Source organism: Cuculus canorus, chromosome 11 (assembly GCF_017976375.1).
Source record: "Cuculus canorus isolate bCucCan1 chromosome 11, bCucCan1.pri, whole genome shotgun sequence".
Classification (NCBI taxonomy): Eukaryota; Metazoa; Chordata; class Aves; order Cuculiformes; family Cuculidae; genus Cuculus; species Cuculus canorus.
Genome location: NC_071411.1, coordinates 1,039,814 through 1,058,801, shown reverse-complemented (window position 1 = coordinate 1,058,801; position 18,988 = coordinate 1,039,814). Strand labels below are relative to the sequence as shown.

General features: G+C 67.2%; 3 protein-coding genes across 10 annotated transcripts in view; all 3 read left to right on the top strand.

Moving 5' to 3' along the window:
* Window positions 1–6,122, top strand: part of BSN (bassoon presynaptic cytomatrix protein) — an 86,430-nt gene extending 80,308 nt beyond the window's left edge. For 3 of the 4 annotated variants that reach the window (XM_054077084.1, XM_054077083.1, XM_054077086.1), the window contains 7 exons: window positions 606–2,721; window positions 3,026–3,762; window positions 4,137–4,230; window positions 4,355–4,498; window positions 4,672–4,726; window positions 4,814–4,910; window positions 5,459–6,122. In XM_054077084.1, the coding sequence (XP_053933059.1) occupies window positions 606–2,721; window positions 3,026–3,762; window positions 4,137–4,230; window positions 4,355–4,498; window positions 4,672–4,712 (3,132 nt within the window). In that variant the 3' untranslated portion in view covers window positions 4,713–4,726; window positions 4,814–4,910; window positions 5,459–6,122. The remainder of the gene's footprint in view (window positions 1–605; window positions 2,722–3,025; window positions 3,763–4,136; window positions 4,231–4,354; window positions 4,499–4,671; window positions 4,727–4,813; window positions 4,911–5,458) is intronic. The other variant, XM_054077085.1, reaches the window with a different exon arrangement.
* Window positions 6,123–8,153: 2,031 nt separating this feature from the next.
* On the top strand, window positions 8,154–14,058 carry LOC104059060 (acylamino-acid-releasing enzyme-like). Its single transcript, XM_054076944.1, has 23 exons — window positions 8,154–8,237; window positions 8,823–8,952; window positions 9,032–9,158; window positions 9,234–9,333; window positions 9,424–9,499; window positions 10,142–10,305; window positions 10,373–10,510; window positions 10,589–10,680; window positions 10,752–10,792; window positions 10,869–10,990; window positions 11,125–11,185; window positions 11,255–11,352; window positions 11,432–11,483; window positions 11,570–11,658; window positions 11,728–11,866; window positions 11,933–12,016; window positions 12,090–12,170; window positions 12,269–12,357; window positions 12,459–12,649; window positions 12,713–12,815; window positions 12,900–13,006; window positions 13,075–13,270; window positions 13,950–14,058. The coding sequence occupies exons 1-22, from the start codon at window positions 8,226–8,228 to the stop codon at window positions 13,178–13,180; spliced, it is 2,202 nt and encodes a 733-aa protein (XP_053932919.1). The 5' UTR covers window positions 8,154–8,225; the 3' UTR covers window positions 13,181–13,270; window positions 13,950–14,058.
* On the top strand, window positions 13,282–18,978 carry LOC104059059 (acylamino-acid-releasing enzyme). Of its 5 annotated transcripts, XM_054076939.1 has the most exons (20): window positions 13,282–14,058; window positions 14,148–14,274; window positions 14,453–14,534; window positions 14,646–14,721; window positions 14,827–14,972; window positions 15,206–15,343; window positions 15,417–15,508; window positions 15,609–15,649; window positions 15,718–15,839; window positions 15,993–16,250; window positions 16,332–16,383; window positions 16,454–16,542; window positions 16,946–17,087; window positions 17,166–17,243; window positions 17,316–17,396; window positions 17,466–17,554; window positions 17,819–18,009; window positions 18,078–18,180; window positions 18,250–18,356; window positions 18,705–18,978. In XM_054076939.1, the coding sequence occupies exons 1-20, from the start codon at window positions 13,857–13,859 to the stop codon at window positions 18,871–18,873; spliced, it is 2,385 nt and encodes a 794-aa protein (XP_053932914.1). In that variant the 5' UTR covers window positions 13,282–13,856; the 3' UTR covers window positions 18,874–18,978. The 5 variants fall into 5 exon arrangements, with proteins under 5 accessions (XP_053932914.1, XP_053932913.1, XP_053932918.1 ...); XM_054076938.1 differs by having other exon boundaries at window positions 18,078–18,356; XM_054076943.1 differs by lacking the exons at window positions 18,078–18,180; window positions 18,250–18,356; window positions 18,705–18,978 and having other exon boundaries at window positions 16,454–16,783; window positions 17,819–17,992.
* Window positions 18,979–18,988: the final 10 nt, after the last annotated feature.

Genomic DNA, 18,988 nt, shown 5'->3' with positions numbered 1-18,988 from the left:
TTTAAAAGGCTGGCTTTCTGCTGCAGCTGATGGCAGCTGGTGGGCATGGATGTGTGCACCGATGCCGGCAGCCGGAGGGAGGCCCTGGGGCTCCACTGGCTGCACAAACACTCTCAGGGGTGAGAGCTGCTGCTGGGTGGCAGAATCAGGGTTGTCCCTGGCCCTGGCCCCAGCCGGGTCCCCCTCCTCTCCCAAGGAGAGGTCACCACGCACATTTTGGATGGCAGCGGCTCTTTGCCCCCACACATTGAGGTTGCCTCAGGCTGCCCAGCACCTGCAGAGTGCCCGGGACAACTCCCGGGGCAGCGGCAGCCCCACTGCCCAGCGCCCCAGGGCAGAAAGCGCTCTTTGCGGCAGGCAGCGGTGTGCACGTGGCCGGCCCAGCACTTGGCTGGCTGCCACCCCCGGTAATTACTCACGGAAAGCGCCCTGCCTGTTACTTCCATCCTATTTATTGTGCTTTTACATAAATGCCGCGTCCTCGGTGCGTGGGGGGACACGTGCACGGCGGGCTGCCTCGCCGTAACCCGGCGCATGGGAGGAGCTCTGTGATGTCGGGCAGACTCAAAACCGCACCCCTGACCAGGTGTCCCTTGACTTTGCAGGTCGGGGGGCTGCAGTCGAGCCCGCTGGCGCGCAAGGTGAAGCGGACGCTGCCCAGCCCGCCACCCGAGGAGCCCCATGTGCCGCTGGCCAGCCCAGCCGCGTCCCAGCTCTACCTGAGCAGCCTGGCCCCCAAGGCCACCGCGCCAGTCACCAAGGCCAGCCTGCTCAAGGAGCTGGACCACGACCTGAAGCTGGTGGAGCACGAGGCCACCAAGCTGCGGAAAAAGCAGGCAGAGCTGGACGAGGAGGAGAAGGAGATCGACGCCAAGCTCAAGTACCTGGAGCTGGGCATCACCCAACGCAAGGAGTCGCTGCTGAAGGAGCGGGGCGGCGGGCGGGATCACCCCTACCTGCGCTGCCCCGGGGACCGCCGCGACTACCTGTCTGACAGTGAGCTGCACAGCCTGCGCCTCGCCGCCTACGACGGTGCCGGCCTGCGCCCCGCGCCCGCTGGGCAGTACCCCGACTTCACCGCTGCCGCTGCCTCCTATGGCGCCTACCCATACCCTGCCCCGCAGGCACCCGCCGCCTTCCCGCCCACCCGCCTGCAGCCCCCCCAGTACCCCGTGGCCAGCACCTCGCAGGACGGATTGCCAGCAGCCCCGCTGCCCGCCTTCGCCTCGCCCAGCGCCTTCCCGGCCCCGGGCACCGCTTACCCAGAGCTGAGCACCCCGAGCCAGCCGGGCTTCCGGCCCCAGAACCCCTATCAGACCCCGAGCGCCTTTGCTGGGGCGGCCGCTGTGCCAGCGACGCAGCCTGCCCTCTTCCAGAGCCTGGTGGAGGTGCCCAGCGGGCACCAGAAGCCTCGGCAGACCTCGCTGGCCGACCTGGAACAGAAGATCCCCACCAATTACGAGGTCATTGGCACGGCCACCAGCTCCTCCACCATTCCTGACGTCACCTTCAGCGCCACGACAGCGAGTGGTGGCTACGAGCAGTACAAGGCACCCGAGGCCCGGCCAGCCGAGAGAGCCGGTGCGGCGCAGGGCCCCTCAGCCAGCTTCTCTTCCGAGTCCCTCTACACCAACCTGGAGCAGAACATCCCCCGTAACTACGTTATGATCGAGGACATCAGTGAGCTCACCAAGGAGAGCCCAGCGGTGGAGGGGCAGAAAGCAGAGCTGTCGGGCATGGGCGCCAGCAGCCGCCGTGGCAGAGAGAAGAGCGAGCTTGGGGATGCCGAGAGCTCTGCCCGGCCCTGCTGCTATGCCAAAGCCGAGGAGGAGTCTGAAGAGGACATTTATGATCACCATGGCCCTGACCATCGAGGGAAGAACAGCTATCACCGAGGTGTGGAGAGCAACGGCAGGGTGTCAGGAAGCTCCACTGGTTCATCCTACTACTATGGGGATGGCGAGTACCGGTACTCACGGGCAGACAAGCACAGCTCCAGCACTGCACTGCCGAAGCATTCATCCAAGAACCTGGCACCCGCCGTTGTCTCCTCAAAGCGCAGCAAGCACAGGAAGCAGGGCATGGAGCAGAAGATCTCCAAGTTCTCCCCCATCGAAGAAGCCAAAGATGTGGAGTCAGATCTGGCCTCCTACTCAGTGACAACCTCGGTTGGCAGCAGCAACGTGGCCTCCAGGGCCAAGAAGCTGCAGGATGAGATCACCTATGGCCTGAAGAAGAACGTTTACGAGCAGCAGAAGTACTATGGTGTCTCCAGCCGGGATCTGGTGGACGAGGAGGAGCGGGTCTACTCCACCAGCAGCAGAACTCGCTCCTCTGGCTATGGGGTGGAAAAGTCCTCCAGCCGGGAGGCGGGTGGCCGGAGCAAGTCCTACGAGCGGGAGGGCATGGAGCGCTCCCAGAAAGGTGGCTCCAAGCCCTCATCCCTCAGCATGAGCCAGAGCCGGGGGCGGGCACCCATCCGCACACAGCCCTCGGAGGAGGAGAGCCCCGTCAGCCCCCTGGGGAAGGCAGTGGGGGGGTCACGCGCCACGGGGGGGCCCGGCTCCCAGTCAGCAGGGGACCCCTGCTCCCAGTTCTGCTCCAGCCACTCGTTGCCTGATGTGCAAGAGCACATCAAAGACGTGCCAAGGAGTCACTCGTACAAGCACGAGGAGGGCTACGGCATGGATGACGCCCATTGCGTTGTCTCAGACAGTGAAGGTAATGGCTCCCCGTGGTGACCAACCCAGAGCATGGCGCTTCCCCGGGGCATGCCCGTGCGCTCGTACGCAGAGACACTCTCACCGCCTCAGTTTGCTTGACATGTGCCTTCCTCCCCCAACCCCGGGTGTTTGGTGTTATCCAGTCCTACGCGGTGCCTCGCCGTGCCGTGCCCCGTCCCTGCCGGCGCAGGCTGTCCCCCACGCGCGTGCCCGCTGCTTGCCTCTCCCGCCTCCATTGCATGGCTTCCACCCGGGCGGCCTCGAGCGAGAGATTGACTGTGGTTTGTTTTTGGTTTCCGAAGCCTATCATTTGGGTCAGGAGGAGACAGACTGGTTTGATAAGCCCAGGGAGGCGCGGGCGGAGAGGGTCAGGCACTATGGTGGCCACTCTTCCTCGCAGAAGAGACCCCCGGTTAAGCACACCTACCACGACTACGACGAGCCCCCCGACGAGGACCCGTGGCAGCATGACGACTACCCCCAGCACCGCGAGCACCGGCACCACGGGGAGTACGGGCGCCACGCCGGCACCTCCCGGCATGCAGGCGACGAGCCCCCGCGCCGCTCGGCCAAGCAGCACCCGCGGGAGTCCAGCCGCCACGAGCCTCGCGGCCATGGGCCACCGGCCGCCTCCAAGAAGGCGCAGCAGCCGGAGTCCCGCACACCGTACGGCCCCAGTTCCAGCGAGTACGGGCCGCCGTCCCACCCCACTGCTCACCACCATGGCGCTGAGACCCCCAAGGCACAGAAGCCCCCCCAGGCACATGGGCCAACCGCCCCAGCGCCCAAGCCGGAGCCCGTCACCCACCCGCAGCAGGCGGCGGCCAGACAGCAGCAGGCAGGGCAGCAGGCGGCACGGCAGCAGCCGGCGGCGCGGCAGGGTGCCCAGCCCGCCGGCCCAGCACAGCCCGAGGCCCGGGGCAGGACACAGGGACCCCCATCGTCCCGGCCACCGCAGCAGCAGCCGGGGCCAGCGCAGGCAGCAGGGAAGGCACCGGCCATGCCCCATGTGCAGCCGGGGGGGCACGCGGCACCAGCGGTAAGTTTGACTCGGCTGCCTCCTCACCCTGTGGCTCGGCCGGCCAGGGCCGGGGCTGGTAGGGAAGGGTTTGGGACAAGGTGTATCCCATCTGTGTGCCCACCACTGCCACCCCTGGGTGCCACGGGAGCAGCCGTCCCCTTGAGGGGACCTGGCAGGGGACATTCACGTTTGAACTGGATGATCTTTAAGGTCCCTTCCAACCCGAACCATCCTATGATTCGATGATCCCTGTGCCCTGGATCCTCTCTGCCACTTTGGGGCGGTGGGGCCATTTTCTCACAGCATTTGGGGTTTCAGTGTTGCCTCCCGGCCCGGGTCACCCTTAGAGGATGCTCTGCTAAGAGGGCTGAAATGTATTTTCCCCGTTGCAGCCGAAAGCAGAGCAGGCGGACGCATCCAAACCCGCAGCGAAAGTGCCACAGCAGCAGAGTAGAGCGCCCGCAGCACAGCCCCCAGCAGCAGCAGGTCAGTGGGCGCTGCGGCGCGGTGCCATCTGCCCCCGTGCCGGCTGCCTGGCACCCCGGGGGCTCGGCTGAGCCCCTCGAGCCAAGCTCATCCCCTGCTAACGGTGGCTTCATCCGTTCCCCAGCAGACAGCAAGGCTGGGCCGAGGGCGGCTGGGCCGCGTGGCACCGCCGGACCGGCGACGGGGCAGCCCGGGGTGGAAGGCGAGAGCGTTTTCTCCAAAATCCTGCCCGGGGGGGCGGCGGAACAAGCAGGCAAACTGACTGAAGGTGAGGGGTGCTCCTCTGCACCAGGATGGGGTTGGGTGCCACAGGGGTGGCCGGGAGCAGCCGATGGCATGTGGTGCTCCCATAGTTTGGGGCAAAAGCAGCAGTTTGGGGTCGGAGAGGGGGAGGGCTGGGGCAGCTGCGCCATGCTGACACTTCTCCTGGCTTCCCTGCAGCGGTGTCGGCTTTCGGCAAGAAGTTCACTTCGTTCTGGTGAGAGAACGGCACAAGGTGAGTGCAGCGGGCACTGGGTGCTGCGCCATGGGCTCTCCCTGCCCAGGCCTGACACCCTCGCACTCCCGCTCTCTCCCACTGCAGGAGTTTGGGAAGCGAGTGGAGATTGAGTCGTTGCAGTGGAAAAACCTATGAAGAAGCCAATGAATTCAGCATGCGGCGCCAGACTCTGAGTATAAGGGTGAGTGTCCAGGGCACAGCCACCCACCAGCCCTCTCCATTGCACTGGTCCTCTCCTTCACATTGGCCCTGTCCATCGCATTGGTCCCTTCCATCGCATCGATCCTCTGCATCGCACCAGCTCCCTCCATTGCGTTGGTCCCCTCTGCTGTGCCATCCCCAGAGCTACGGCACCTCTGTCCCCGCCGGCACCCGCTGAGCCCCCAGGGTGGGATGGATGCAGTGCAGCCCCATCCCCTTCGCACTGGGCCACTCGTCCCCATCCTCATCCGCGAGCGCCGGCCCCACACCGAGGCGTGGGGGCTCGGTTCCCCAGTCTCGGCAGCGCTGCATGGGCCGATGCCATGCGGATGCTGGTGCAGACCTTGGGTTTGCGGGGACGGTTTGAGCAGCCCAAGCTCTGCTCCGGGAGCCCGTCCAGTGCGGGGGCGGCAGCAGCTGCTCCGCCGGCAGTGCCTCTTGGCTCACCGCAGCCGGTTTGCTCGGGCCAGCACTGCCGCTCGGCAGGGTCCCCTCTGCGGGCTAACGCCTCTCTCTGTCTCTCACAAGCTTTTGAAAGCAGGGCGATCCCTGGATGCTGGACCAAACGGCGGCCGCACAGGGGCCCGGCGGACGCTCCGGGGCAGGTGCCCCCATGCCTGGCGAGCAGCTCCAGCGCGACACGCGGCGAGCCCTGGCACCGGGTGGGCAGATGCTCCCTCTGCCCCCACAGCTGCCCGAGGGGATGGGCCTGAACCGGATCATTGGGTTGGGCCCCGTAGGTGGGCTGTGGCCCTTTCTCAAGATTATACGCAGAGTTGCTCCCTCTGAACCCCATCTCTGGCCTCTTCATAGGTTTTTCCACCCCATGAGCCGAGGGCTGGGCGCTACGGGCGCCGCTTCTCCTTCCTGACCCCGTCTGCCCCGCCGGGGCCATCCCTGCGCCCCCTGCACTGCAGCCTGCTCCCGGCCCCACCGGGAGCCCCGGAGCGCGCCAGCTAGGACCTAACACTGTTTCACTACTGAAATACGAGGCCATAGGACTCTGACAGGCGGCGTGGCCGGCCTTTGCCGACGCGTCCTGGCACGCGGCGCTGCCCCGAAGCCATTGGAAGCATTGAAAGGGCTGCGCTCGCCCTTGCCACGCAGCCAGCGCGCCCGCTGCCGGGCACCCCTTTTCTTTCAAGAACAGCCTTAATCATCCCACTTTGATTTCTGTGTATACCTCATCCGCACCGGGGGGGGGGGGCACGGGGCGTCGTCGGGGGGGGATCCTTTCTTTCTCAGTTTTTCTGGGTTCATTTCCTTTTGGTTTGGGGGTTTGTTTTTTTTTTTTTTCAAACTTTATACCAAATCCTCTTCCCTCTTTGCTTTGTGCGATGAGTTAGCACACAGGCTGTTGTCTGTAGAAGCAATAGAGTGCAGGAGGCTACAAAAGAGCACAAATCCCGTGGAACAAGATCAGGAGAGCTTTGCCTCCGGCAGAATCCTTCCTCTTACTGTGCAATCCAAGTCCTTCTCAAGCCATTTCGCGGGGACGTGGGGACGGCCAGCGCGGCGGCCAAAGCCTGCTTGCCCTGCCAGGAGGGGGTTCCCCGGGGAGGGGAGGCAGCCTGAGGAGGGGTCTCGCCGGCCACCCACGCCCCCGCTGCCTCCCTGCGCCGGCGGCGCCCCCAGTGCCCCCCGCGGCGGGCGGCTGCCACTCGCTCGCCCGCCCGATGTTCTATGCAACGAAATAACACGACTCCAGAAGAAGACCTGTGAATAGCTAACCGGTTCAATGTCGCGCCTAAGGGTTTCATCGCAAAGCGTGCCGCCGAGCGACCCGATAACTACTCTTTATCAACCACCCGTGCGTATGAATTCGTGGCATGTTCGACCCACGGAGGGCCACTTTGCCAAAGGGCAGCCCCAGCGCCCGTGACCGTCTGTCCCGTCGTAGAGCATGGCTTGCTACTTCTCTGCACGGTTCCACCCGCCTTTCAGTGCTTGCTGTTCTTTGCCTGGACTTTTCTTTTTTTCTTTTCCATCGGTCCATCGCTGTACTGAAAGCTCTTCGCAGATTTTATGCACTTGTTATCGAGGACCCGGTCGCCGTGGGAAGCCCGCACTCCGGTCCCTCGCAGGGCGATGCCGGCGGCTGTGGGATGGCGGGGAGCGCGTTGCTCCCAAGGGTCACCCCGCTGCCTCTCGCCGATGACAAGTGCATAGCCCGAAGGTGCCTCCTCCGGGCCCCCGGCCCCCGCCGCTCCTCGCGCTGTAAATACTTGTACAGTGTGTAAATCGCACGCGGGACCGAGACCCGCCGGGGCCCCCCGACTCACCACCCGAGCACATTCGCCGCCTCGCCTCCGTGCCTGCCAGGACCGCGGACGCGAAGCCCACCGGGGTTGTGGCAGCCCGCCGGCCGGGGCGGGGGGACGTGGGGGCGAGGGGCGAGCGGTAGGTGCGATGCCGGGTGCGCTCCCTCTGAACATTGTGACGGTGTGCGTGTCTGCTGTGCTCTGTGCCACCCGTAGTGACCCCGTACCGTGCCGTACCGTGCCGTACCGTGCCGTACCGCCCCCGCCGCTGTGTCGTGACTCCCTCCCAGAAGCTGCCCCCTCACCAGGTGTTTCTGTGGGAACAGAATAAAAAGGACTTGACACAAACCACGCACTGGCCCCGGTTCCTGCCTGTGGCGAGTGAGGGGCGCGGGTCCTGGGCTCCCATAACCGCATGGCGGCTGCGCTCAGGGCCCCCCGAGTCTCCTTTGGCTCCGAGTGCTGTTGGGCTCTGTCGGTCACATGCATGGTGGCTGGGCAGGGGCTCCCTGAGGGTCCCCAAACACCCCATCGTCCCTGGTCTGGGCAGGGGCTCCCTGTGGGAACCTAAGAGCCTGATCCCCCCCCGGGCTGTGCAGTGAGTCTCTGGGGACCCTCTATATCCTGATGCCCCCAGAGGGTCCCTGTGGGCTCCCAAGGGGCTGATCTCCCTCAGGCTGGGGTGAGGGGTCCCCATGGACCGCAACACCCCGATCCCCCGGGCTGGGCAGGGAGGGTCTCTATGGACCCCAACACCCCCATCCCCCCGGGCTGGGCGGGGGGGGGGTGTCTCTATGGACCCCAACACCCCGATCCCCCGGGCTGGGCGGGGGGGGGGGGTCTCTATGGACCCCAACACCCCGATCCCCCCGGGCTGGGCGGGAGGTGCCTCGGGTGGGCACGGACCCCGCAGCAGCGCCGCCCGCGACCACTAAGGGGCGCTGCAGCCAATGGGAGGAGCCGCGGCCGAAGGGAGGCGCTGTGGCCGATGGGAGGCACCGCCCCCCCCGGAAGCGCGGCCGCTGCCCCGCGCCATGGAGCCGCCGGTGAGGGGGGACCTGCGGCACCGCCCCCGGCCCCGCTGCACCCCCGAGGGCCCCGGCCCTGACCCCCCAACGCCCAAAACACCCACGTGCTCCTGTACCTGCCCCGTACCCTCCTAATCCCCCCATGTACCCCCATACCTGCCCCGTACCCTCCTAATCCCCCCATGTACCCCCATACCTGCCCCGTACCCTCCTAATCCCCCATGTACCCCCATACCTGCCCCGTACCCTCCTAATCCCCCATGTACCCCCATACCTGCCCCTTACCCTCCTAATCCCCCATGTACCCCCATAACTGCCCTATAAAAGCTCCCAGCACCCTCCTAATCCATCACATGTCCCAATGACTGCCTCTACCCTCCTAATCCCTCGTGTACCCCTATAATTGCCCCATACCCACCCCATACCCTTCTAATCCCCACATCCACCCCCATAACTGCCCCATAACGTCTCCCAGCATCCTCCTAATCCCCTGGTTATCCCCATAACTGCACCCAGCACCCTCCTAATCCCCCCACTGCCCGGTTCCTGCTCCACACCCCAGCACGGCCCTGTGCCCCCCAGCAATGCCAGTGGGTCCCACAGGTGCTGTCGGGTGTGGAGGAGGTGGTGGAGCTGTACCAGGAGCTGAGCCAGCACCCAGGGCTCAGCGCCGCCTGCCTTGGCCCTGATGTCACCACGCAGTACGGGGGCAAGTACTGCAGCCTTCACACCGGTACGGAGGGACGGGGATCTGGGGAGTCTCTGCCTGCGCGGTGGGGACGTGGAGGGTGTCCTCACCCCGCTCCTTGCAGAGTGGTCGCAGCGGGACCTGGCACGGGCCGAGAACATCAAATTCTGCCGCCAGTACCTCATCTTCCACGATGACACCTCTGTCGTCTACTCGGGACCCACGGGTACCTGCTCTGAGATCAAGGACGAGTGAGTCCCATCCTGCCCCGGTGTCCCCTCGGGGTGCCAATGATGGGGGGCTGACGGGCACCCACCCACCCACAGGCTGCTGAGCCGCGAGTCACCCAGTGGGGCGCTGAAAGCTGTCCTGCGCAAGGTCCCTGGCAAGGAGAAGGAAAAGGAGAAGGAAAAGCAGTTTCTGGAGGTGAGGAGGGGGCAGGGAGGGGCTGGATACTTGCTGGGGCACAGAGCAGGACTCAAACTGTCGCTTGGGGCCACCCCCTCATCTCCCCAGGTCTGGGATCAGAACCGCAAGGTGAAGAGCATCGACCTGACAGTGCTGGACAAGCACGGCAGCGTCTATGACGATGGTGAGGGGCTCAGGGGTGAACGGGAAGGACATGGAGCTGTCAGAGGTGTCCAGAGGAGACCACAGAGGTGATCTGAGGACTGTTCAGCCTGGAGGAGAGGAGGCTCTGGGGGGAGCTTAGGGCAGCTTCCAGTGCTGAAAGAGGCTCCAGGAAACACTCTGGAGGTGTTTAAGGAACGGGTGGATGAAGTACTTAGGGACATGGTTTAGGGAGTGTTAGGAACGGTTGGACTCGATGATCCAATGGGTCCTTTCCAACCTTGTGTGATTCTGTGATTCTGTGTGAAAGCTGGGAAGTGACTCTTGATCAGGGAGTGCAGGGATAGGACGAGGGGGAATGATTTTGAGCTGAAAGAGGGGAGATTGAGATGAGATCTTAGGAAGAAATGTTTTGCTGTGAGGGTGGTAAGGCCCTGGCCCAGGTTGCCCAGAGCAGTGGTGACTGCCCCATCCCTGGAGGGGTTCCAGGCCAGGTTGGATGGGGCTTGGAGCCCCTGAGCCAGTGGGAGGTGTCCCTGCCCATGGCAGGGGGTGGGACTGGATGGGCTTTGAGGTCCCTTCCAACCCAACCCATTCTGTGGTTCTGTACTGAGGGATGGGGGTTCTGGGGGACGGGGGGACAGTGCCTAACCCACCTCTGCAGACCAGTTTGGGTGCCTGGCCTGGTCACACTCGGAGACCCACCTGCTCTACGTGGCTGAGAGGAAGCGTCCCAAAGCTGAGTCCTTCTTCCAGAGCAAAGCTCCTGAGCTGGGCGCCTCCGACGAGGACACAGGGCCCTCCAAGAAGGAGGATGCACCCCTCAAGGTGGGGTTTCCCCTCCCCAGGGCTGGCACTGAACGCTGGCTATGGGGCTGATGGGTCCGTTCTGCAGGGCGAGCAGTTCGTGTACCACGAGGACTGGGGGGAGGCACTGAGCACCCGCAGCGTGCCCGTCCTTTGTGTCCTGGACATTGAGGGCAGCAGCATCTCGGTGCTGGAGGGCATCCCGGAGCACCTCTCTCCTGGGCAGGTCAGGACAAGGATCCAGAGAAGGGAGGTCTCCAGGGTCCGTGCCAGGTTGAGATGCTCACCCGCTGTCTACCCATAGGCTTTCTGGTCCCCTGGTGACACCGGCGTGGTGTTCGTGGGCTGGTGGCACGAGCCCTTCCGCCTGGGGCTGCGGTACTGCACCAACCGCCGGTGAGTCCCCGTGGGCCACCCCGCCCCACCGCCACCCCCAAGCCCCCAGTGACACCCGTCTCTGCCGGCAGATCAGCGCTCTTCTACGTGGACCTCATGGGTGGAAGATGTGGTGAGCGGCGCGCGCCCCAACCCCGCCAGTGCCCCGGCTCCGTGCAGCCCCTCACCATCCCTTCGTGCCTACACAGAGCTGCTCTCCGATGACACCAGGGCCATGTGGTCCCCGCGACTCAGCCCCGACCGCTGCCGCATTGCCTACCTGGAGAACGACGTCCTGGGCCCCCACCAGCAGTGCAGCCGCCTGCGCGTGGTGAGCGGCACGGGGAGGGCGGTGGGGTGCCGGGGCGGGGGCGGAGGGCGGGCGGTGGTGCCCCCTCCCCTGGGTGCAGGGGTGCGGGTGAGATGAGACCCAGCCAAACTCCCTCCATGCCATTTCTCCCACAGTACGACTGGTACACCAAGCAGAGCCGCACGGTGCTGGAGGCTGTGCCACGGCAGGAGTGGGGTGAGTACAGCCCTGGGATGGTGGGAGGGGGGTGCAGGTGGGTGCTGAGCAACGCCGCTCCCATTCCAGGCGCCTTCCCGGGCATCTACTGCGGCGCGCTTCCAGGGCTGTGCTGGGCGGCCGACAGCCGACGGCTGGTGCTGGATACGGCTCAGCGCAGCCAGCAGGTAAGGGCTGCAGTGCCAGGATGGCCTCGGGGGCACGGCTGGGTCAGGGCTCTGCTGGACTCTGCCCTCGTGCCCCTAGGACGTGTTTGTGGTGGACACAGCAACGGGTGACACAACCTCGCTGACAGCCGGTGAGTGGCCAGCCGGCAGCGCCGTGCCGGTGCCAGGGCTGGGGAGGGGGTCCCGCCTCCGAGGTCTGACCGCCCCTCCTCCCCAGATGGTCCCCAGGGGAGCTGGTCTGTCCTCACCATCGACCGGGACATCTTGGTGGCCAGGTTCTCCACCCCTAGCTGCCCCCCCACGCTGGTAAGGTGATGCCCCCTCCCAAGCACCCCGAGACCCTCGGCATTGGCGCTGAGCTTTGTTCTCATGCAGAAAGTGGCCATGTTGCCCGGCACTGGCTGCGAGGTGCAGGCACGGTGGGTCTGCCTGCAGGATGCACCCCCTGTGCCGGGCATCAGCTGGGGCATCCGCACCCTGCAGCCCCCACCGGAGCAGGAGCACCCCCAGTACGGTGAGTGCCAGGGCTGCCGAGCCGGGCCTCGCTGCCCCGCCGAGCCCTGACACTCCCCTTCCGCAGGGGGCCTGGACTTCGATGCCATCCTGCTGCGCCCAAGCGAGGGCCTCGCTGCCCAGAAGCCCCCCCTGGTCGTGATGCCCCATGGTAAGAGCTTGCCTGTGCCCAGCGGTGCCCCCGAACCAGCCGGGCAGCATCACCCCCACTTTGCCCTTTGCAGGGGGTCCGCACTCCGTCTTCACGGCCGGGTGGATGCTGTACCCGGCAGCGCTCTGCCGCGTGGGCTTCGCCGTGCTGCTTGGTGAGTGGCGCTGAGGGCCCAGCGCGCTGCTGGGTGGCACGGTGCCCGTGGTGCGGCCGGGGCGCGAGAGGGAAGGGCTCTGACGCTGCCTCCCCCAGTGAATTACCGCGGCTCGCTGGGCTTCGGCCAGGACAGTGTGGCCTCCCTGCCGGGTAACGTGGGCACGCAGGACGTGTGCGACGTGCAGGTACGGCCCTGGCACGCTGTCCTGGGCACCCTGTGCTCCGTGGGTGCCCTGTGGAGGGAAGGCGGGGGTGCCTGACCAGCGGGTGTCCCTCGTGGTGGCAGCTCTGCGTGGAGCGGGTGCTGCAGGAGGAGTCGCTGGATGCCGGCCGGGTGGCACTGGTGGGTGGCTCGCACGGGGGCTTCCTGGCGTGCCACCTCCTTGGCCAGTTCCCGGACACCTACCACGCCTGCGTGGTCCGCAACCCCGTGGTGAACATCGCCTCCATGGTGGCCGCCACCGACATCCCCGACTGGTGAGTCCCACCGCCCCTGGCCCCCTGCCGCCCCGCATGTGCCCACATCCCTCTCGCCCGCAGGTGTCTGACGGAGACGGGGCTGCCCTTCGTGCCCGGCGCCCTGCCAGACCCAGCCCAGTGGACAGAGATGCTGGGCAAGTCGCCCATGCGCTACGTTGATCGGGTACACCCCCATCACTGTCCTCGTCCCCCTCTCTGTCCGCGTCCCTGCCAGCACTGTGCGCGCTGAGGCCGTGCTGCCCCGCAGGTCCGTGCGCCCGTGCTGCTGATGCTGGGGGAGGACGACCGGCGGGTGCCCCCCAAGCAGGGGCTGGAGTTTTACCGTGCCCTCAAGGCCCGGGGGGTCCCCACACGGTGAGTGGGGTGCAGGGTGCCTGGGTTTTGGGGTGCGGACATGGCACTAACTGTCCTCCCCGCTCCAGGCTGCTCTGGTACCCAGGGAACAACCACACGCTGGCCGGCGTCGAGGCTGAAGCTGACGGCTTCATGAACATGGTGCTGTGGCTGCTCAAGCACCTGCGGCGCTGATGGACCCTCACCGCTGCCCCCCAATAAACCATGTGGCTCAGCACCCCTGGTGTCTCTGGGGAAGGGGCTGGAGAACAAGTCTGAGGAGAGGTGGAGTCTGAGGGACCTGGGGTTTAGTCTGGAGAGGAGGCGGCTGAGGGGGGGCCTCGTCACTCTGCTGGAAAGGAGGTTGTGGTGAGGTGGGCGCTGGGCTCTGCTCCGGGGTAGCAAGAGACAGGATGAGAGGAAATGGCCTGGAGTTGCACTGGCGAGGTTTAGATGAGACATCGGGAAAAAATTCTTATGGAAGGGGTTGTCGGGCACTGGAGTAGCTGCCTCCTATAGGAATAGGAGGTGGTGGAGTCCCCATCCCTGGAGGGATTTGAAAGCCGGGCAGAGAAGGTGCTTGGGGATCGTTCAGTGGTGGACAGGGACGGTTGGACTCAATGATCTTAAAGGTGCTTTCCAACCAAGCAATTCTGGGCTTTTATGGTGGTGGTGCCAATGTCACCTCTGCTCCCGGTGTCCTGGGCCCTGGTGCCCCCGGCCGGTCTGGCGTGGGTCGCAGCAGAGGGCGAGGCGTGTGCGGGCGCAGAGGGCAGCAGGGACAGCTGGAGGACTGGCACCGGCCCCTGGCGCCGAGCTGCTCGCGCACGCCTTGGCAGCCTGCCCGACGCCGGCGGCGCAGCCAGGGCCCATGGCCGCGGCACCCCAGGTGGGCGAGGGGGGCTGGGGGCTGCGGGCCCGTGCCGGGGTGAGCTCACCCACGGCGTGGCTCTCCCCTGCCCAGGCTGCCGGCAGCCCCACCGCCTGCTACCAGGAGCTCAGCCGGTTCCCCACCATCACGCGTGCCGCCCTCAGGGCCGCCGCAGGGGCACAGACCTTCCTGCTCTACACCGGTGAGTGGGGTACGGCTGCCCCGCGGCCCTGTGCCCGTACGGCTGCCGCGTGGCCCTCTGCCCGGCGCTGCTGACGGTTCCTCCTGCAGAGTGCAGCCGCCCCGACCCGCCTCGCCGACGGCCCCTGCGCTTCAGCCGCCACTACAGCCTGTGGCACACAGGTGACGGCTGCCTCGCGGCGTGCCCGGCAGCGCTCAGCGCCGAGATCCACAACCAGTACGGCACTGACGGGCTGCGGGTGGGGTGGCGGGCGGGGGCTGCGGCGTGGCTGGTGCCCGTGGCACGGCCAATGCCCACCGTGGGGCCCGCGGTGTGGCCGATGGCCACGGTGGCCAGTGGCCATGGCATGACCAGTGCCCACAGCGTGCCGCCCACCTCGGCTTCCCTCCCGCAGGCTCCTCAGCCAGGACTCGCCCACGGGGCGGCACCGCGCCGTGCTCAGCCGCTGCCCGCGGCAGGGCCACGAGCTGCTGGAGGTAACGCCGGCCGTCGCGGCAGCCTGGGGGCTCCCCGGGGTGGCTGAGCCCCGGCACGCGGCAGCGGGCTCCTTGGCCGTGGTGTTGCCAATGCTGACCACTGTTCCCCAGGTGTGGAGCAGCAGCGGGCGCAGCCACAGTGTGGACCTCACGGCGCTGGGGAAACACGGGGAGGTCTACACGGAGAGTAAGACCCCTGTCCCGCTCCCCTGCCCCAGCATGGGCGGCCCCAGCGCCTGCCCGGTGCTCGGCGCTGCCGGCGCCGGGCTTTGGCACCCTCTCCCCGTGCCAGGGCCCTTCGCCTGCCTGGCTTGGTCCCACTCGGAGACGCGGCTGCTCTATGTGGCTGAGAAGAGCCGTCCCAAACCGCGGCCCCCGTGCCCCTGGGATGTGCCGGGAACCGCCATGCCGGTGGAGGAGGGGGAAGAGGAGGAGGAGGTGGGTGCCGTGGGCCCTGTGATTGCACTGTGCGCCCCGTAATCATGCCGTGCACCCCATGAGCGTACTGTGTGCCCCATGGCCTTGCCATGTGCCCCAAAAGCATGCCGTGCACCCCATGAGCGTGCCGCGCACCCTGCGGCCCTGCCCCACGTGCACACTGTGCGCCCCACGGCGGTGCCGTGCATGGAGCCCCACGTCGGCCGAGGGGCTGAGCGGGGCTGCTGCTGCAGGGCGAGCAGTTCGTGTACCACGAGGACTGGGGGGAGGCGCTGAGCGCCCGCAGCGTGCCCGTCCTCTGCGCCCTGGACCTGGAGGGCAGCCGCGTCTCGGTGCTGGAGGGCGTCCCGGAGCACCTCTCTCCCGGGCAGGTCAGGACGGGGCGCAGGGGGAGCCGTGGGGCGCACGGCCTGGGGGTGTGGCACGAGCCCGGCTGTCGCACAGGCCCTGTGGTCGCCGGGTGACCGCGGCGTGGTGTTCGTGGGCTGGTGGCACGAGCCCTTCCGCCTGGGGCTGAGCGCCTGCTCCAACAGGAGGTGGGTCCCCCCAGTGCCATGCTGGGATGCCCGTGCCGCGCTAGCACGGCGGGATGGGCACGGCTCGGGGCGTCCCACCTGACCTGCACCTCCTCCCCAGGTCGGGCATTTTCCACTTGGACCTGGGCAGCGGGCGCTGTGGTGAGCACCGGGGCCGTGGGGCGCTGGGGCGCGGGGGTCCCCGGGGTGCTGATCCCTGCCGCCCGCAGAGCTGCTGTCGGCCGAGCGCGCTGCCGCCTGCTCTCCCCGGCTCAGCCCCGACGGCCACCGCCTGCTCTACCTGGAGGGGGACCTGGGGGGTCCCCACCGGCAGTGTCTGCGCCTGCGCATGGTGAGAGGAGCACCGGGCACGGCTGTGCCACCCTGAGCCGACGCTGTGGTGCCCAGTCCTGGTGTCACAGCCTCTCTCTGTCCACACGAGGTGGGCTCGGTCCCCAGGACCTCTGCCTCAGTTTCCCCACCCCTGACCGCCGCCTCTCCCCAGCTCACCTGGCAGACGAGGCAGACGGTGACAGTGCTCGATGTGGTGCAGGAGCCCACAGAGGGTGAGCGCGGCGCGGTGGGCAGGGCTGGGCGCTGCTGTGGGGTGGGACCCCGGTGCCGAGCGCCCACGACCCCAGCTCGCTGCAGCTGTGCCCCGCTCGCAGCCTTCGCCGGGATCTATGCAGAGGAGCTGCCGCCGCGGTGCTGGGCAGCCGACAGCCGGCGAGCGGTGCTGGGTACCCCACAGCGGAGCCGCACGGTGAGCCCTGGGCCTGGGGGGCCAGGGAAGCGCCCCCCACGCCCCGCGCTGACACGCTGCCCACGCTCTGCCCTCTCGCAGGACCTGCTGCTCGTCGACACGGAGGCGGCCACTGTCACCAGCCTGACGGCAGGTACGTGGCACCGGGCTGCCCGTGGTGCCCGGTGAGAGTCTGCGAGTGCCGGTGTGTTCTTTGTCCGTAGGGTCGCCCGAAGGACACTGGGAGCTGCTCACCCTCCAGTGGGACCTGCTGGTGGCTGCCTGCTCAGCCCCACACCGGCCCCCCAGCCTGGTGAGCAGAGCCCCGGCACCGCCTGGATGGCACGGCAAGCTGCAGCTGGGCACGGCATGGCACGGCACAGTATGGCGTGCACGGCACAGCATGGTGTGGCACAGCACAGCCTTGGCATGGAATAGTGCAGCACAGAATGGCATGGCACAGCCAGAGCCAGTGTGTCATAGCATGGCATGGGGTTGCAGGGAACAGCAGAGCCTGGCACGGCCAAGGAGAGCACAGTGCGGCACAGGGCAGGGTGAGCAGGCGCACCACGGCACATCCATGCGGGGCAGGCGCTGGCACGGCACAGGATGGCACCACAGAGCCCCGGAGCGCTGGATCCGTGGGCACCTTGGGGTAGTTTAAGGCCAGCCGTGCTGGGGCCGGGGTCCTGGTGCCACCCGCTGCCCGTCCCCAGGTGGTGGCAGTTCTGCCACCGGCACGCCGGGAGCTGCCCCTCTGCTGGGTGCCGCTGGAGGATGCCCCAACCGTGCCCGGCATCACCTGGAAGACCTTGACGGTTGTGACTCCGTGCAGCGGGCAGAGCCCCCCTGCGCATGGTGAGCACCTGGGGTGGCGGGGGGCACGGTGCTGGTGCCTGGGTGGCGGGCGCTGAGTGGGACCCTTCCCTGGCACAGGCACGCAGGCGTTCGAGGCGCTGCTGCTGAGCCCCCCGGCTGGCTCGGCACCGCACCCCCTCGTCGTGTGCCCCCACGGTGAGCGAGGGGACAGCGGGGACACCCCAGCAGTGATGGTGGCACCCCCGGTGACGTTCCCGCTTGCCCCAGGTGGCCCCCACGCCGTCTTCGATGCCCGCTGGCGCCCGAGCATGGCCGCATTGTGCCGGCTGGGCTTCGCCGTGCTGCTGGGTGAGTGCTGGGGGGTGTGGGGGCTCTGTGCCGCTGGAGACGTGGCACCCACGGCCCCTGTCTCCCCAGTGAACTACCGCGGCTCCCTGGGCTTCGGCCAGGCCGGCATCACCGCCCTGCTCGCCCACGTGGGCCAGCAGGACGTGGCAGACACCCAGGTGAGGGGCGCGAGGGTGCTGCTGGCGGGGTCTGCTGGGGGGATGCTGATGTTTGGGTGCTGGCGATGGGATCTGCTGGGGGGATGCTGATGTCTGGGTGCTGCTTGTGGGATGCTGATGGTGAGCGGCTCGTGTTCGGGTGCTGGTGGTGAGGTGCTGCCGGTAGGATCTGCTGGAAGGATGCTGGTGGTGAGGGGCTGATGTTTGGGTGCTGCTGTTGGGGTGATGGTGGTGGTGCTGCTGGTGGGTGCCCCACGGGCGCAGCTGGCAGTGGAGCAGGCGCTGCGCAGTGAGCCCCTGGACCCGCACCGCTTGGCCCTGCTGGCTGGCTCACACGGAGCCTTCATCGCCCTCCACCTCCTCGCCCGCGAGCCTGAGCGCTACCAAGCCTGCGCCCTGCGCAGCCCCGTCTCCAACCTGCCCGCGCTGCTGGGCACCTCCGACATCCCCGACTGGTGAGTGCCAGCCCCTCCCTGTGCCGTGCCACGTCCTCACGGCACCCACCGGCACCTCCACGCCGCAGGCGCTACGTCTCCCTGGGGCTGCCCTACTCCTTCGAGCGGGTGCCGCGCGCCGAGGAGGTGGCTGCCATGCTGCTGCGCTCGCCCATCGCCCAGGCGGCGCGGGTAAGGCGGGGGCAGGATGGGTGTGGGACGCGGGGCGGGTGCCAGCGCCCACCGACGGCTGTGCTGCAGGTGCGGACGCCGGTGCTGCTGTGCGTGGGCGCGCGGGATCGCCGCGTCAGCCCCACGCAGGCGCTGGAGCTGTACCGGGTGCTGCGGGCCAGGGGGGTGCCGGCGCGGTGAGTGGGGGCAGCAGCAGGGACGGAGCCCGGGGAGTCAGCGGAGCATCCCTGTCCCATCCAAAGGGCTTTTCCAACCTAGTGATGCTATGATCCCAGTGTCTACAACTGCCTGAAAGGCTGTGCTGAGCGGGTGCTGGAAAAATTTCCTCACCGAAAGGGTTCTCAGGCCCTGGAACAGCTGCCCGGGGAGGTGGTGGAGTCCCCATCCCTGGAGGGGTCTGAAAGACAGGCAGACGAGGTGCTCAGGGGTCCGGTTTAGCAGTGGACAGGCGCGGTTGGACTCGATCTCAAAGGTCTTTTCCAACCAAGCGATTCCGGGATTTCTGTGTTTCTGTGACCCCACAGGCTGCTCTGGTACCCCGAGGGTGGCCACGCGCTCGCCGGCACCGAGGCACAGGCCGACGTCTTCCGAAACTGTGCCCGCTGGTTCCTCCAGCACGTGGGGCAGCCCCGGTGTGCCGGGCGGGCTCCCAGCGCCCACGGTGGCCCTGGCGCTGCGGTGGGGCCACGGTGACCCACAGCCCTGGGGACCACCCCACCACCAGAGGAGGATGGAGCGAGAGTCGCCAGGAGCAGGGGGAGGACATAGCGTGTGGTTTGGCTCTAAATAAACGCATGAGAGCACCAAA